Source organism: Neomonachus schauinslandi, chromosome X, assembly GCF_002201575.2.
Source record: "Neomonachus schauinslandi chromosome X, ASM220157v2, whole genome shotgun sequence".
Taxonomy (NCBI): Eukaryota; Metazoa; Chordata; class Mammalia; order Carnivora; family Phocidae; genus Neomonachus; species Neomonachus schauinslandi.
In genome coordinates this window covers 38,370,981-38,388,084 of record NC_058419.1, presented here as the reverse complement: position 1 = coordinate 38,388,084, position 17,104 = coordinate 38,370,981, and the positions used below count along the sequence as shown (strand labels likewise).

The 17,104-nt window shown below is 41.1% G+C and overlaps 1 protein-coding gene across 6 annotated transcripts in view; it reads right to left on the bottom strand.

The window, feature by feature from the left end:
* Positions 1 to 5,371: 5,371 nt before the first annotated feature.
* Positions 5,372 to 17,104, bottom strand: part of ACSL4 (acyl-CoA synthetase long chain family member 4) — a 72,557-nt gene continuing 60,824 nt past the window's right edge. For 5 of the 6 annotated variants that reach the window (XM_021678612.2, XM_021678618.2, XM_021678599.2 and 2 more), the window contains 2 exons: positions 16,514 to 16,671; positions 5,372 to 8,238 (listed from right to left, as the gene is read on the bottom strand). In XM_021678612.2, coding sequence (XP_021534287.1) covers positions 8,081 to 8,238; positions 16,514 to 16,671 — 316 coding nt within the window. In that variant the 3' untranslated portion in view covers positions 5,372 to 8,080. The remainder of the gene's footprint in view (positions 8,239 to 16,513; positions 16,672 to 17,104) is intronic. The other variant, XM_044911984.1, reaches the window with a different exon arrangement.

The following is a 17,104-nucleotide window of genomic DNA, read 5'->3' as shown; positions in this document are numbered from 1 at the left end:
TAAAATCTTTTTAAAAATTAAAAATAAAAATAAATAAAAAGAGGTGCTTTTTGTTTGTTTGGGTTTTTGTTGTCATTAGTGTTCATCTTCCCACGTGATTCTTGAAGTGCAGCCAGGGTGAAGAGCCACTTGAAGGGATGAGCTTGCCATACTAGGGAACACGGAAGTGAAAGAGAAGGGAAGAGTCCTGCTAGAGAAATAAGGTAAGACAGGTAAAGAGAGATCTTTTGGATCCAGGGACTTGAATACCAAGCTGACATTTGTGATTTGAGTAAGAATAGCATCAGCAAGGTGGTATTTTAGCAAGGTAAGTTTGGCGGGTTTTTTGTTTGTTTGTTTGTTTGTTTTAGATTTTATTTATTTATCAGGGAGAGAGCACAAGCAGGGAGAACAGCAGAGGAAGAGGGAGAAGCAGACACCCCGCTGAGCAGGGAGCCCGATGCGGAGCTCGATCCCAGGACCCTGAGATCATGACCTGGGCCAAAGGTAGATGCTTAACCGACTGAGCCACCCAGGCATCCCAGTTTGGCAGGTTTATATATGAGAAGGAGTAGACCGGCAGTGATGGAAGGAGCAGACTTGCCAAGAAACTGGTTAGGAGGTCGCGGTGTGTAGTTCTAGGGGAAAAGGACTGAGGGTCTGATCTAGGGTGGTAATAGCGGGAAGCGAATAAGAGATGAACTGTAGGTACATGAAGATGCCATGTCTCTCACAAACTAAGCCCAGCTGAAACTAGGGGGGGCCAACATTGAAATACACTCATCTGCGTTTGAGTGTTTTAAGTTCACTGGAGTGATCTTGTCCCCTTGCTTCATAGCCACCCAGGCCTGCTCGTTTCCAGTCGGGCCCACAAAGATGCTCCCCATTACCTGAGTCTCGGGCTCTCCTGCACCCTTACCTAAACATACTTGTTCCAAAGACTGATCCTTCTGAGGATTATAGCACATTCTGGACAGAATATGATGAACCTAATTGGTTCATCTTTTTCACCCCCAACATACCCAAATATACCCATCTTTCAACCTCTTCACTATACTACCCATCTTACCTGCCCATGCCAGGCATGCTTGACCCTACTCAGGATGCTCCTAAGAAAAAGATATAGGACAGGGGCACCTGGGTGGCTCAGTCGGTTAAGCGTCTGACTCCTGGTTTCGGCTCAGGTTGTGATCTCAGGGTCCTGAGATCAAGCCCTGCATCTAGTCCCCCATTGGGCTCTGCACTCAGTGTGGAGTCTGCTTAAGACTCTCTCTCCCTTGAGGCGCCTGGGTGGCTCAGTTGGTTAAGCGTCTGCCTTCGGCTCAGGTCATGATCCCAGAGTCCTGGGATCGAGTCCTGCATCGGGCTCTCTTAGTGGAGAGTCTGCTCCTCCCTCTGCCTCTGCCTCTTCCCCCACTTGTTCTCTCTCTCTCTCTCTGTCAAATAAATAAATAAAATCCTTAAAAAAAACCAAACTTCTCTCTCCCCCTGCCCCTCCCCCACCTAAAATAAATAAATCTTTTAATAAAAAAGGGGAGGTAAAGAGGCTGGAGCCCAAATCAGGACTGGTTGAAAGCTGTTGTTATGGACTAACCGTCTGTGTCCTCCTTGCGAATTTTTTTTAAAGATTGTATTTATTTATTTATATGAGAGAGAGAGTGAGAGAGAACATGAGCCGGGTGGGGGGGAGGGGCAGAGGAGAGGGAGAAGCTGACTCTCCCCGCTGAGCAGGGAGCCTGATGCGGGGCTCGATCCCAGGACCCCGGGATCATGACCTGAGCCGAAGGCAGACACTTCACTGACTGAGCCTCCCAGGCGCCCCTGAGGCAGCTGTTTTTAGGAACCCCCCCCCCACCACCACTATGGATCCATTAACCACTTGGCTCACCCATACCTGCTGGGGTGATGACTGCCCCTCATGTCACCACAGCAGAACACTGAAGCAGAAAGAACAGGGGACACTGGGCACAGCACAGGAGTACTGTGTAGAAAACAGGGTAATGAAGCAACTGTATGCGTGATGAATGTAGAAACGACCACCCCCACCCCCACCCTCTTGTACGTGTTCCCCCAGAACACTCCATACAAGAAATTGGCAGAGACTTCTCGGAGTAAGACTGGCCCTAGAAGGAAACTCCACAGACACGGCTATGGGGTTTGCCAAATGGCCCAGCCAAAATCACCTTATTGCAAAACTCTTTAAGTAAGCTCCGACCACACTCTTGGACCTTCCACTCAGCTTTCTAGTACTTTCTTCTTAAATGAGCAGGCAAGGATTACCAAACCTTTAAAGAATGGAGACAAAAGCAAGCAGGAAAAAAAAAAAAAAAAAAGCAAATTGAGGAAATTGGCTTTGCAGAGGAAAGAAAGCTTAAAAAGAAAAACAAACTACCGCTCAACAACAGAAAGCTTCAAAAAAGGAACATATAGAAAACAAACAAACAAACAAAAAAACCCAACTCTTCGAAATTGTGAACATGATGGCAGAAATAAAAAATTCAGGAGTTGAAATAGCCAGTAGAGGAAATCTCCCAGAAGATAGAATTTTTTAAAAGATGAAAAATGGGAACAAAAAGAATATTAAAGGATCAGCCCAAGTGATTCATCATTTGGATAATGGAAGTGAGAGAGAGAACAAAGAAGACAGAAAGAAATCAATTAAATAATTCAAGAAAATTTCCCAGAACAGATGAACATGGGTTTCTGGGTTGAAATGGCCTAGCACAATGGATGAAAACATACCCACCCCAAAGCATATCGTCGTGAGATTTCAGAGAACAGAGAGATCCTTATGAGCTTCGGAGAGGAAAATCAAGTCTTATAGAAGGGACGGGAGAAATCAGAATGGCTTTGAACTGCCCAAACTAACACTGGAAGCTTAATCATGTCAGTGGAATAATGCTTTCAGCATGGAGGGGAAATTTTCCATCTAGAATTCTACGCCCAAGCAAATGATCAATTAAAGGTCTCACATGTGCCTCCCATATATCCCTTCTCAGTAAGCTGTGGTAGGATGCATTCCATCAGTAAGAGGGAATGATCCAAGTAGGAAAGAGACATGGGATACAGGAAACAGGAAGTGCAACACAGGATAAAGGGGAAAGGGATTCTCAGGATGAGAGTGAAGTTAGAGTCTAACATAATGGAGGGATAATCCTATGGTTAAGGAAGGTGAATGATCTAGCTTGAGATTGATCAGAAGGCTCTAGGAGATATTTCTTGCAGAGATGAAGAATTGTTTGAATTCTTACTATCTGCAAATCTTGAAAGGAGGTATGGAGTACTGGTGGAGGGTCTGGGGTTAAATACATACATAGAAAACTAAGCGGGGCACCTGGGTGGCTCAGTTGGTTAAGCATCTGCCTTCGGCTCAGGTCATGATCTCAGGGTCCTGGGATCGAGCCCCGCGTCGGGCTCTCTACTTAGTGGGCAGTCTGCTTCTCCTTCTCCCTCTGCCCCTCTCCTGCTCGTGCTCTCTCTCAGATAAATGAATAAACGCTTTAAAAGAACAACCTGTTTTTTCCAAACTGTGGCTTGCAAATTCCCTGGAGGCGTGCTAACAGGAGGATGAAATTAAAGATTCAGTTTTTCAGTCACACTAACCATCCTTCAAATTCTCAACAGCCACATGTTGGCTAGTGGCTACTGGAAGGGTAAGGAGACATCCAGGACATTTCCAAATTCACAGAAAGCTCTATTGGATGGCACTCATTTGCAGGGCCGTGAAATCAATTGGGAGGGTCACAACCAGCATTTCAATAAATGAACTAGATATAGAAAGCCGGTGAGCATCTCATAGTGGGTTTTTTTTTCACATAAACAGGGTCACAGAATAGTGTTCCATCCACGTCAGTGTGTGGGCACAGCATCGTGAGTCACAGTAAAAAAAAAAAAAAAAAAAAAATAAAAAATTGAAAGCACTTCTTTAAATTATGTGGGCAAAACCCTGATTTTTTTTAAAGAGAGAGAACAAGAGAGTGGCAGACTCCTTATAGCCAGGAGAATCGTCACTTCTTGTGATGGCATCATCCACAGCCTCATATCCTTTTAGGAAACTTCGGGACCTAGGGCGGCATTAAACAAACCACCTTCGGACGGTGCAGTCACAATGGAAAGCTAGATGTGCTCAACCCTGTAGGCAACATTACAGTGCACTCCCTATTCTGTTGTTCGCCTTTCCCTTTTTCAAAGGGTATCTTCTTTGAAGTTCGGTCTTTTTATTTATTTCTTTAATATAGGAAGAAGAAACTGAGGCTAGGAGGGTATCATGAGATTTGTCCAGGGTTACAAAGCTAGTGATAGAATGAGCCAGGCCTCCTCACCTCTATACCCAGAACCCTCCACAGTCTTCAGGGACCAGCAAGCCTTAAAGCCTCAAAGCCCTCAGTATGCTAAGCAATACTTGAAACCACTTCGCTGATGACGATCGTCTGGCTCCACTAATGATGTCGTCGGCTAACATAGGCTTACCCTGACCCAAACACTTTACATGGACTAATGCGTTTTAATCCTCGTGACCACCCGGTGGGGTCGATCCTAAGATCAATCAACCCCATTCGTTCAGATGGAAAAATGCAGTGGACGGGTGTTCATGAACTTGCTCACAGTCGTACAGCGAGTGAGGGGCAGAGCCAGAAAATAGACTGAGGCAGTCCGGTTCCTGGGCTCTAACACTATTTAATATACACCCATATAGAACTCAGATAAATGGACTTCTCCCTAAATTTTCGGTAGCCTAAAGGTGACAGTTTCCATTTAGTAGCACCTCCTAATGATCCACACAACAGGACTGTGTTTTATTCCACAGTATCAGTGTCGCAAAGGAGTTCTACTCTATTAACTGTATCAACTTAACAGCTTCGGGCTCAAATGCTCCAAACTAATGGATGGGATGTATATAGGCCAGGTTAACTGCTTAGTGCAATTCCATTAAACCTACAGATGAGTACTTTTAAAATATGTGTTTAAAAGTCTGGCTAAGGGGCGCCTGGGTGGCTCAGTTAAACATCTGCCTTTGGACTCAGGTCATGTGCCCAGGGTCCTGGGATTGAGCCCAGCATCCCTGCTCAGCGGGGAGTGTGCTTCTCCCTCTTCCCCTCCTGCTCCCCCTGGCTCATGCTCTCACACGCGCTCTCTCAAATAAATAAAATCTTCAAAAATAAATAAATAAAATTCTGGCTAATGAGGGGTGACTGGCTGGCTCCATTGGAGGAGCGTGCAACTCTTGATCACAGGTTGTGAGTTTGAGCCCCATTTGTTGGGTGTAGCGCTTACTTAAATAACTAAACTTTAAAAATCACCTAATTTAAAATGAATAAAGAAATAAAGTCTGGCTAATAGTCTTCAAACCTGCAGGTTTTATGTTGGCGCATCAATTAGGCAAAAATTCAGCTTGATAACATGGGTGGATTTATTTCTTAAGATTCGAGTGCAAACTTAAAAACAAGAACAAACCAAGCTTTTCATTAGGAATAAACACAAAAATTGAAGTAACAATCCCACGATCATGCATTTTAACAGATAGTACAAAATATGAATACATTCTAATTTGTAACTACATTTGAAAATTAAAATATTCCTCTGGAGTTCCAAATAACACAAAATCATTAACCTGTTCTCATCTTGTCACCTCAGAGACATTTGTCATGTGCTATCAGGAAAACATAGGCAAGGATTATTATTAATCAGTCTTTATGCCCAAAAGAAACATTACGCTCCGTAACTTCTGACTCTTTGAATCATTCACCTGTATCTCAGCTCTGAAAAGCTATACAATTATACCTCTGCTCTAGGGGAAGAAAAAAAAAAAGCAATGCAAGTATCAAGGAGGCAAGATACTTTCATGTCAGTAAAGCAAAAGTCACAAGTGTTTGACTTAGAAATGTATAGAATTGTAGTAAATTTTTTAAGTACAACTTCATTTGATGGCTGACATGTCATAACAACAGTGAACAATTTAAACAGGTATAAAAATGTAGGATTAAAATCTTTAGGCTCAAATACTTAAAAAGTCACTATGAATATGGAAAGATCGGTTTACATAACCGTGTACTTTTTTTTTCCCAATGAAAAATCAGGGGGTAGTGGCATCTCCCTGGTCCCTTAACAATATTTGGATTTTCGCAAAGAATTAGCAGCACCCAACTTTGTTAATTCCATGTTTCTAAAGGACTTATACAACAGATTAGTTGGCAGTGTTCTAGCTTTCAGGAGATGGGAACGGGTGGGCATGCAAACATTGGAGTATGCATGCATTCACATATTTAAAATCACCATTCCAAATGGGAAAACAATTCACATATTGAAAAAAATCTAAGGAAATCGTCCTTGAAGGATCAACAGTGGGCCAGAACAGTAGAAGCTGAATAGTAGTCTACTCGATGACAGTGGTTTTTCACTCTTCAAAGGCAAGTTGGGAAGAATGAGAATACTCACATACACATAACTTCAGAGAGAACCTGCCTCGAATTTGACATTGCAGAACGCTGAACAGAAATCTTTACAAAAACCTTCATTCTTGCTTATAACAACACCGGATTATTTTTTTCCTTTTTACCACCATATACATAACATTTAAATATTTTCATTATAAATATCTTAGAGCAAAAAGAATGTATTTTGTTGCAGTGGTGGCCCACATCTGTACAAAGCAATGTAAGCAACATATATATATGTGTATATATATATATATAAAATGATTAAGAAAAAAGTGCAAAGAATAACAGTATTAAGAATTTTTGCTTTTTACAGTAACTATGGTTCAAGTGTGAAAACCTGTCAGATATAGAATCCCAGATTTTAATGAAAGATTCAAAAAGAAGCCCACATGCCAAATTACTGCACAAGTATATCAGTCCCTTACTGTCTTCCCTTCGCCCAAATCGAGCATTTCCAGTTTCTAAACTCTTCCCACAATTAGGAAAATAGTGTTAACAGTGTGTTCTTTCCCCTTCAATTCCCCAAACTCATCCAAGTTTGGTCATCACTCGGATTCAAACGAGATATTGGGGAAGTCAGTCATAACCCGCTTTGCTCAAATTAAAGCTAAATGAAAGGCTTTCTGAAATAAACTACAGATCAAGAATCAAATCAGCAACAGCAAACAGACCTTCAGTTCCAAGTGTAATTTAATACGAGGACATTTTAAAATCAATCCCTGTTATCAAAGGTAAATTCAGAATTGAAATCCTTTCCCAGGCTCGGTGCTATGCAAGGGTCAGAATTCTAAACACTTAGGATGCTGTCCACCTTTTCGAACAGAGAAAATGCTTCCTATTAAAACTGGATTCACTTTCTATCGTCTTACTCTTGGTCTCAGCCTTTTCTTTTGAACAGACAGACAATTTTTGGCAGTCTTTAAAATGTACTTTACCCTTAATCATTCAAATAATTACTGATTTTAAGACTTCCAAGTTTCGGTGCTTGCAGTTCAATTTCCCTTTAAAAATATATTACTAAATATTTTTGGTGTGTTTAATGTTGTTGTATTCAGACTTCGAGCACTGTAATTATTCACAGTATTACAGTGATTCTATGTCTATCCTATGCCGACAATTATGAATCCTAAAATGGTTTCCAAGGTACTGCTATTTGGCTCTATTACATTACGATTGAATTTTGCCTTCCAGATAAATGGTTGGAAGAGAATTTTAAAGCCCTGAAGAACTTCTGCTTTGAGTGGTGTTAATACATATCTTTTTTGTCATGCTTGATATTTTAAGCTTCTTCTGAACTAGGAAGACAACAGACATTAGAAGATGCAAACTGTCGCAAACTACATTCTACTCCAACTCCAATTTATTTTCTTCCACATTAAATATTTTCCTTTAAGAAAACAAGAGTATCCTAGGCTACTTTTTAAAAATGGAATTTTTGCTCTAAAATGAATAACACAGCTAAAGGGAAACAACTTTTCAATTTCAGCGGCACAAGAACTAGGCAAAACTAAGTTAAAGTAGACTCGACGACGATTTTAATCACTTTTGGTTTTTTGTTTTTTTTTAATTGCCGTGTCTTTAGAATGACAGATCCCTTACATTCTAACAGCTCAACAAGGCTTAAAACTCTAGAACTGAAAACCCCCCAGGCTGCCTCCTGCATCCTATTTGCCCCCGTACATTCGCTCAATGTCTTTGAGGTAATGGTTCTTCAGCTCCTTCCTCTTCAGTTTGAAAGCATCAGTGACCAAACCGGTTTCAGGAGTCCATGGCTCTGGACTTAAGCGAACCTTGATTGGAATTTCAAATCGCTCCAATTTCACTGAAATGAGAAGGGGGGGGAGGGAGGAGAGAGGGAGGGACAGGGGAGAGGGGAGGGGCTGGTTAATTAAGGGTACCAGAACCTTACAATTTCAATTTTGTTGTAGAGTTCTTGAAGTGTACATAAATCGTTTCAGCTGCATGTAACTTTAGCCCACACAGTTCTTTTTTGTTTTTGTTTTTGTTTTATTTTACCATATGTGCAGACACCCTCCTCTTTCGAGTCCTCCTATTGGTCGTTTCTTCTGTCTGGGCTGGTCTTCCTTGTGGTAGCCTCATGGCTCACGTCCTTAGTCCATCCAGGTGTCTGCTCAAATGCCTCTCCTCGGAGAAGGCCTTCCAGACCCTTCGGAACAGGAGTCCCTGTGTCCTCTTTGCCTCTCTATCCTCTGGCATCACACTTTCTTCAAAATGCTTCTCACCACCCAGCAGGTCACATATCCCTCCATGCAAGCAGGGGTCTTTTGTTCTCTGCCACCAAGAGCCCTCAATAAATGCGTACATATATATTCATTCATTCTGCAGAAAACTACATCTCTAGACAACTATTCTTCAGGAGCTTTATTTGACACTCAAAGAAGAATCAAAAGGGGGATGGTGAATTTCACACCTCAACGGGATAAGGATCAGAGACAGCACGTACTGCATCTGAGTTTAACAACTCAGCATGTGCAGAGAGGTAAGAAAATAAGGCCACGGAATCAATAGAGCACTCCGTAATTTTAAATTCAATTATATTCCCTCAAGCTACTTACTATTCATACAAGCTCATCCTTAAAATCCTGAAGGACCCTTAACAGCAATGTCAGTCTACAGATGAGCTTTATTTTACATGCAATGAGGTGAAGGAGCACGCACCTGCGTGTGTGCAATCTACCGCTGAGCAGCCCAGGTGACTTTACAAACAACTGGGTTTCCGGGACAGGCACCAAAACCTCAAATTCATGGAAGTTTCTGACCTAATACTGGTCTGGAGGTTTAGGAAAGCTTGCTTCGATTACTGAATTTCTCATTAAAATGAGAGAAAAATAGAAAGCTAAGTGTGGAAAAATAATCTCTCAAATTATGTAGAATCAAATTCCTAAAAGTAGTCCCTGACCAAGCAGTAAAAAAACATGAAACTTGCTCAAATTCACCACGTCTACTCTGTTGACACATCACAGCTCAGTTATGGGGTCCAAGGGGTCCGAAATAAGGCCATCTGCTCCCCAAGGTCACATTTGGTTCTCAAGGAAACACATTCTCAAGTATAGATTTGGCTCCAGAACCTTTTATTTCATATTACTTTCCTTATTTACATAGGCCCTATTCATAAAAGTCACTATATTTCATTTTTATTAACTAAATTCCTATTCAAAGGGGGGGAAACGGCTACACGAGAGGTTTCATTTTGGGAACTCCTAAATATTATCGAGTACCACAAGCTTGAAAGAACAATGGGCAATCGCCCAGTTTCTTATAAACAGCATACACTGCCAGCAAGTGAGAAGGAGTGGGGGCGGGGGGGGGGGGAGGAAGAAATGACAGTGTTTCACACACAGCATTTTATTGGAATTACGTACATTATGAAATATAGCCTGCAGGTGGCAGCAAATGTCAACATTTCAAGCCATTGGTACTTACCAAATCACCACAAAACTACTAATTTGTATTCTTCTCTTTTAAATGAGACTTTATTATTGTTTGAGAGAGAAAGAGAGACAGAGACAGCGTGCAACAACGAGTGGGCGGGGGGAGGGGAGGGGCAGAGAGAGAGATTGAAAGAGGGAGGGAGAAGGAGGGAGAGAATCTCAAGCAGGCTCCAGGCCTAGCATAGAGCCCAACCTGGGGCTGGATCCCACAACCCTGAGATCATGACCTGAGCCAAATTAAGAGTCCGACGCTTACCTGACTGAGCTACCCAGGCGCCCCTATTACTTTGTATTCTTATGACAGATACTACCTATACCTGAAACCATGCCCATAAGGGTTAATGAGGTTGAAACTAACAGGAAATTTCAAGCTTGTTTTTCAGAGACATGTTTATCCCTAATCAGCTACTATTTCTTTCCAGACCCCACTAACAAATGCACTAGCCAACTCTGCAGAGGCATAAACTGAAGGTCACGGGTATGGTTCCAGCCTATGAGCAAGCAAGGCTCTGCATTCCTTCCCCGAGATGAGCCCAAGACCCCATCCAGTTTATACTGGTTCACGGAGCTTGCACCCAGCCCCTCACCTTGTCCTAAGATGACCTCCTGAAGGCAGGAGCCAAATTTGTCTCATTTTAATGTTAAGTCTCTACCCCAACAACACAGGATGCAGGTTACAAATGTTTGCTCAAAGTGCATGTTCGATTTAACAATCGTAAGTTTCCAGTGCCTGGGTGGCATAGTCCCTTAAGCTTCCGACTCTTGGTTTCTTTTCAGGTCATGATCTCAGGGTTGTGAGATCCAGCCCCACCTCCAGCTCCCTGCTCAGCATGGAGTCTGCTTAAGACTCCTCTCCCTCTATCCCTCCCGCCCACACACTTGCTCTCAAATAAATAATTTTTAAAAAAGAGAGAGAGTCGTAAGTTTCCCTGCCCTTTTCATCAATATGTATGTAATCCCAATCCCTATAAATGTAAAAAAAAAAAAAAAAAAAAAAAACAAAAAAAAAAAACCTTGTCCTCTCCTGAACGAGTAGTAAAGGAACATGAAACTTGCTCAAATTAACCACTTCTACCTGCTGAAACATTACAGCTCCGTTATGGGGAGGCTTCTGGAACTATGAAATCACTATATTGTACCCTAGAAACTAACATAATGCTGTATGTTAACTATACTGGCATTAAAATAAAATTGAAAAAATAAAAATAAAAAACCACCTTTGTGAATGTTAGATGCTACTTCTAATTAACTGGTTTGTTTGTTTGTTTGAGTGTTTGTTGTTTCCCTATAAAACTCGGCTGGGTACTAAATTCTCCTGCTCTCCCTGGGTATCTGGCTATGAATCTTCGAACCAAGGCTTCCAACTTTCTCCCAGTCCCTGGACTTGAAATCATTTAAAATGAAAACCGCCCTTTTCCTAAAGCCCTACGAACTGACGCCAGGCTACTTGAAGTGAACTTCAGCAAAACTGCCACAGCAGCTGACCTTTAGACACTCTTCTTGCCTGTTGCTGTGTGGGCCGCTCAGATAGATCCCCAGAGAGATCGGAACCACAAGCCAGGAAAATCTGTCTGGGGACCACCACCTGCCCTCCCTCCAGCTAGAGGTGCTTCACGCCTGACATCTAGAATCTCACTGGCAGCACTCAAGACTTTGGGTTTATAATTTGCCCCAACCACTAAGGGGGGTTTTTCTTTTGTTTCCATAGAAATGTCATTCGTTAATTCCTTGATTGCTTGCACAATATAGGCCTAAGCCTGAGAGCCCCCTGCGCCACCGCCTCCGGAAACGGGACAGCGGTTTAACTGAACTGACTTTCTCTCAAGACTAAGACTGGCGCCTGAGACACAGAGCACACTTCTTCCCTAAGGTCCAGAACAGAACAGCTGAACTCCAGCTACAAGGGAACAGTGCTGACCTGTGGGATGTTTTTCTAAGAAACATCTTGGTCAAAAGTGAGATCTTCCCACTACTTCTAACCAGCCCTGGGGGAGCCATGTCTTGGCAGATGGAAGATAAATCTACTGATTTAAAAATTTGGTCCCCCTTTCTCTAGTCACAATCCCAAGGAATCCACTCATTGCACTAACCCCCTTAAACCTTTTTATCAAACAAAAAGGGAATCAACACCAGATGGGAGTTAACATGCCTGTTTAGCAGGAGGATAGAATTTGATGTTTGTTGAGGAGAACATTTTTACCCTGGTGGGGAATCGGGGCTCATGAACACACGATGAAGAATCTTTCTATCACCTTACGCGTGTTCACCAACAAAGTTGCCCAACAAAAAGAAAATAGATTCATTAGCCAAGGTAGTATTTGATCATCACATTGCTCTGGACTATAATATCCTTGTAAAACAGGCTAGGATATGTGCCATTTCTAACCAACTTGCAGTGTTGATATAATCCTTCTAAGTAAAACTCATTTAGATAAAATCAGAGAGCATGCCACTTGGCTGCAGTGAATTTCCCCAGAGGTGTTTGGACAAATTGACTGGTTTATTGGACACTTCCTGGATCCCTGAAGGTATGAGGTCAATGCTACAGGGACTACTAAGATTTGGGTTATCTCTACATTATTTAGATATGTAATAATCAAATAGGCTTTCCAATACTGTTCTGAAACAATCAAAAAAGGAGCTAATATTTTGGTCGTGCCAAATGTCCATTAAGCCAAGTACCAGGGAATTTTCTAACAAAATACGAATTTGCTTCATTCCTCAAATCCAGACAGGGTGCCCTTTTCCAGCAGGAAGTAGCCAGAGTGGTCACTGTCCCAATTCCTTCAAGATTGAGGAATGACTATAAAGCAAGGGAAAGCGAAACCATGCCCATAAGGTCAATGAGGTTGAAACTAACAGGAAATTTCAAGCTTGTTTTTCAGAGACCTATTTCTCCCGAATCAGCTACTGTTTCTTTCCAGACCCCACTAACGAATCCACTAAGCCCCCTCGGCAGAGGCATAAACTGAAGGTCACAGGTATGGTTCCAGCCTATGAACAAGCAAGGCTCTACACTCCTTCCCTGAGATAAGGAGCCCAAGACCCCATCCAGTTTATACTGGTTCACGGAGCTGGCTCCTAGCCCCTCACCTTGTCCTAAGATGACCTCCTGAAGGCAGGAGCCAAATTTGTCTCATTTTAATGTTAAGTCTCTACCCCCAAGTGAAATGGGATTTGCTCAATGTGCAAGCTCCATCTGTCCTCATTAAGAGTCATAAATTTCCCTGCCCTTTTCCTCAATATGTATGTATTCCTAACCACTATGATTATTTGAGAAAACAATAAACAAAGAAAAAACCCCGTCCTCTCCCCCTTTGGGGAGGTGGATTTAAGGCTTGCCCTCCTGTCTCCTTGTTTGGCTGCCTCCAAAATAAACCCTCTCTTTGCTGCATACTCCAGGTCTCAGGGATTGACTTTGTTGTGTGATAGCACCCAAAGTTGGGTCTGGTTACGTACCTCACACTTCTGTTTAAAATATGAAGAGGCCATCTATAAAAGATACATGATTTCAGGAAGATTTAGCTGAACACAATCAAGACTATTTTATACTTTTTGCATTCAGTCTCTGCAATTGTCATTAGAAGCAAAAGTTTGGCCAGATAAATATTTTGTGGCACAGGAAAACTAGGATTTATACATTGAAGCTCATGATTATTGTATATTATCGAAATCATTAATTGTTTGATTTCATGCCTCAGTCTCAGAAAGTTATGAGGACCCAGCAGGTCCTAGAATTTTATTCCATTTTTCACCTGATTGTGATCTAGGCTGACTTTCCACATTATTGCTTTTACATAGTGAAATGTACGATGACAAATTATTTAAGTTGCATTTTCCCCCATTAGTACATTCAGAGAGTGATGAAGAATAACAGCCTATTAGCTAAAATACTTTTTGAAATACTACATTAAAAAATTAGGATCTGTATCAAAGAAAATTCTGGTAGCCCAATGACAGTAATATAGAAAGTATGGTATATCAATAATACTGTAACTGACAAAGCCATCTTAAAGAAAAAAACATTAAGCCCCTATTTTTATGGTAACAAAGTAACTTAATTTTGAATCTGATTATGTTAATAGGCCATCTGTTATTTAAAACTTTATAGTGTCCAGAGTTAACTCTAAGAATGTTCTTCTTGGGGGCACCTGGGTGGCTCGGTTGGTTAAGCATCTGCCTTCAGCTCAGGTCATGATCTCAGGGTTCCTGGTATGGAGCCCGGCATCAGGCTCCCTGCTCAGCAGGGAGTCTGCTTCTCCTTCTCCCTCTGCCCCTCCCCCTGCTTGTGCGTGCTCTCTCTCTCTCTTCCTCTCTCTTTCTCTCAAATAAATAACTAAAATCTTAAAAAAAGAACGTTCTTCTTGGGGAAAAATAGTTTTGTAACTTCAACCTGGTAGCTAATATTACAAACTAATAAGTGGAACCTAAATAGTTAATTTAAAAGAATAAATTATAGTAGCCTAGTTAGGGAAACAGGGGTGCTTGTATATCTCTGATAAAAGCATAAACTAGTCTACAGTTTTTCTGGGGGATGAGGAAGTTATATGTATAAAATATACATTTTCTTTGACTCGGAAATTCCATTTCCAGGGATTCATACTAAAAAAATAATTAAGTAAATAATTGAGTATACATGATATGTGTTATATTTGTTTACAGTGTGTGTGGGGGGGAGAGGAACTCACCTTAAAAGTCCAACAAAGACATAAGTGGATACTCATATACTGGAATACTATTTACTGATTAAAAATGACAATGCAATTCTGTATCTACTGATTTAGATACATGTCACAGACGCTGACAGGTTAGGTATGTATACCAGAAACAATGTAACATCACCACCCAAAGATAACTACGAGAAAGTGATTTTTTTACTTCCTCCTTTATCATTTTCTGCACTAATATTTTACAATAAATATACACAACCTGATCAGGAAAATGATGCTTTCATTTTTTTAGGAGGGGAAGCAACAAGGTTAAAACTGGGTAAATAGCTTCCTATTAAACAGGAAGAGTTCACAGTTTCTCTCTGTTCCCTTGGAAAATAATTTAAACAGTTTTAAATAATTTTTAAAATTAAAAACCACAAGGAAACAGCTGAAATGAGAGAAAGAGGACACTGGGTGAGAGTTCAACAAAATTTTGGAGGACCCAAAGCAAACAGACTAGTGGTAACTGATGGAGAGTTGAGGGAGCTAAAAGCTAACTGCCAAAAAAATATAAAAATAAAAAAAGTAATTAAAAAAATAAAGACATAAAAGCTAACTGCCAACAGAGGACACCAGTGAGAGACAAATGGACCTCCTGAGCCAATGCCTCTGAAGACAGAGATGAGGGATACACTGAAAAAAGAGTGCTGGCCCTCAGCCTGTTTTCAGAGGACAGTTCTTCTCCCTCATCTTGCCTTCCCCAAGCAGGCCCGCAACAGGTTTGCTTTTTGGAAAGGCTGAACTAGAGAGACTCTGGACTCCAAGGACACTAGGTACGACAGAAGGAGGGAGTAGAGCTGAAAACAAAAGGATGCTGTGAGGGTAAGAGCCACCCACCCCACCCCTAACCCCTTTCCAATTTCCTCTTTTTGGGTCCCCAAATAGGCAGTCAGGCTACTATCCTCCAGGCAAGAGACTCAAGAAGTCTTTTTCGCAGAAATGGGATGATTTAAGATGCTAACTTTGAATAACCAGTCAGTGAAGCCCAGTAAGCTTTCCAAACAGTATTTTAGTGCCTCGTTCTCAAATATGAATGGACAGACAGGGATCCACAGGTACAGGACAGGATATGACCAAAGCAAGCAGGAAGTGGAACTTGGAGGAAATGAACGTCAGAAAAGGAATCCCTTGAACATCCTCGGGGAGTAAGTGACAACACACTGAGTGCATTCATGAAAGAAAACAGGATGTTATTAAAAGAGCATGGAGAAAAGAGGAAAGAGCTCTTGAAAATTAAAATTCTGATATTGGAAGCTGGAAATTCAATAGACAGAGAGATGATAAAGTGGAGGGACCCCGCCAGAATGTAAAACAAAAAGGATGAGATAGAAAACAGAAGGGAAAAAAAAGATACTAAAACTAGAGGATGAAAGCAGGAGGTCCAACAGCCATATAAAAGTCGTCCCAGATAAAGACACAAACACAGAACTTGGGGGAGAAAAACTATAAAAAGAGCGAGCAAGCAAACAAAAAAAGATAAATGGATATTTCCCATAACTGAAGGGCAGAGATCTATAGATTGAAAGGGCCCACACCAAGTTACTATATGCAATGAAAAACGATAAGAGATGCACACCAGGGCACCTCATCATGAACTATCAGAACAAAGATGGACCATTCCAAACAGAGGCTGACCAGTTAGCTGGGATGTTGTAACATGCAATAAAGAACTACGTAAGTTATTCTACTATATGACATTTAAGGATCTTTCCAACATACAAATACGTATGTATATATTAAAATATATAATGTATATATATAACATACATAATTTATATATATATATATAATTTTTTTCAAGATGTAGGTTTTAAAAACCCTGTATTTTATTATGAAAACAAAATAATTAGATAGACATCTCAAAGAGCCTAATGCACAAGACATCATTAAATGACTTCTAGGGACTTCAACAGACAGGCAATTTCTTACTTACTGGCATTGGCAGCTTCTCTAATTTCTTTCAGTATTTCAGCTTCCATGGCAGGGTTATTGCAGATATCAACCCAAGATCCTTCCACTCCTTTCTGTTGTGCCAAAAGTGTCAACCTTTTCTGATTAGGAACCACAAAACTAATCACATAGGACTGATCACTAAAAAATTAGAAAATAACACAAAATGGAAATTAAAACATTGAGAACAATTGTTAAGTTATTGACTGGAACAGTACACATAATTCCAAATACATATTTCTCTTAAGTGTTACAGTTTCATTAAGACGTAATAAAACCCAGGGCTCCTAGGTGGCTCAGTCAGTTAAGCATCTGCCTTCAGCTCAGGTCATGATCCCAGGGTCTTAGGATCTGAGCCCCACGTTGGGCTCACTGCTCAGCAAGAGCCGGCTTCTCCCTCTCCCTGCCGCTCCCCCTGCTTATACTCTCTCTCTGTCAAATAAATAAAATCTTTTAAAAAAAAGAAGTAATAAAACCCATAGTACTGGCATAAAGACAGACATTTAACCAATGGACTAGAACAGAAAGCCCAGAAATAAACCCCTGCACATATGGTCAACTGATCTTCAATAAG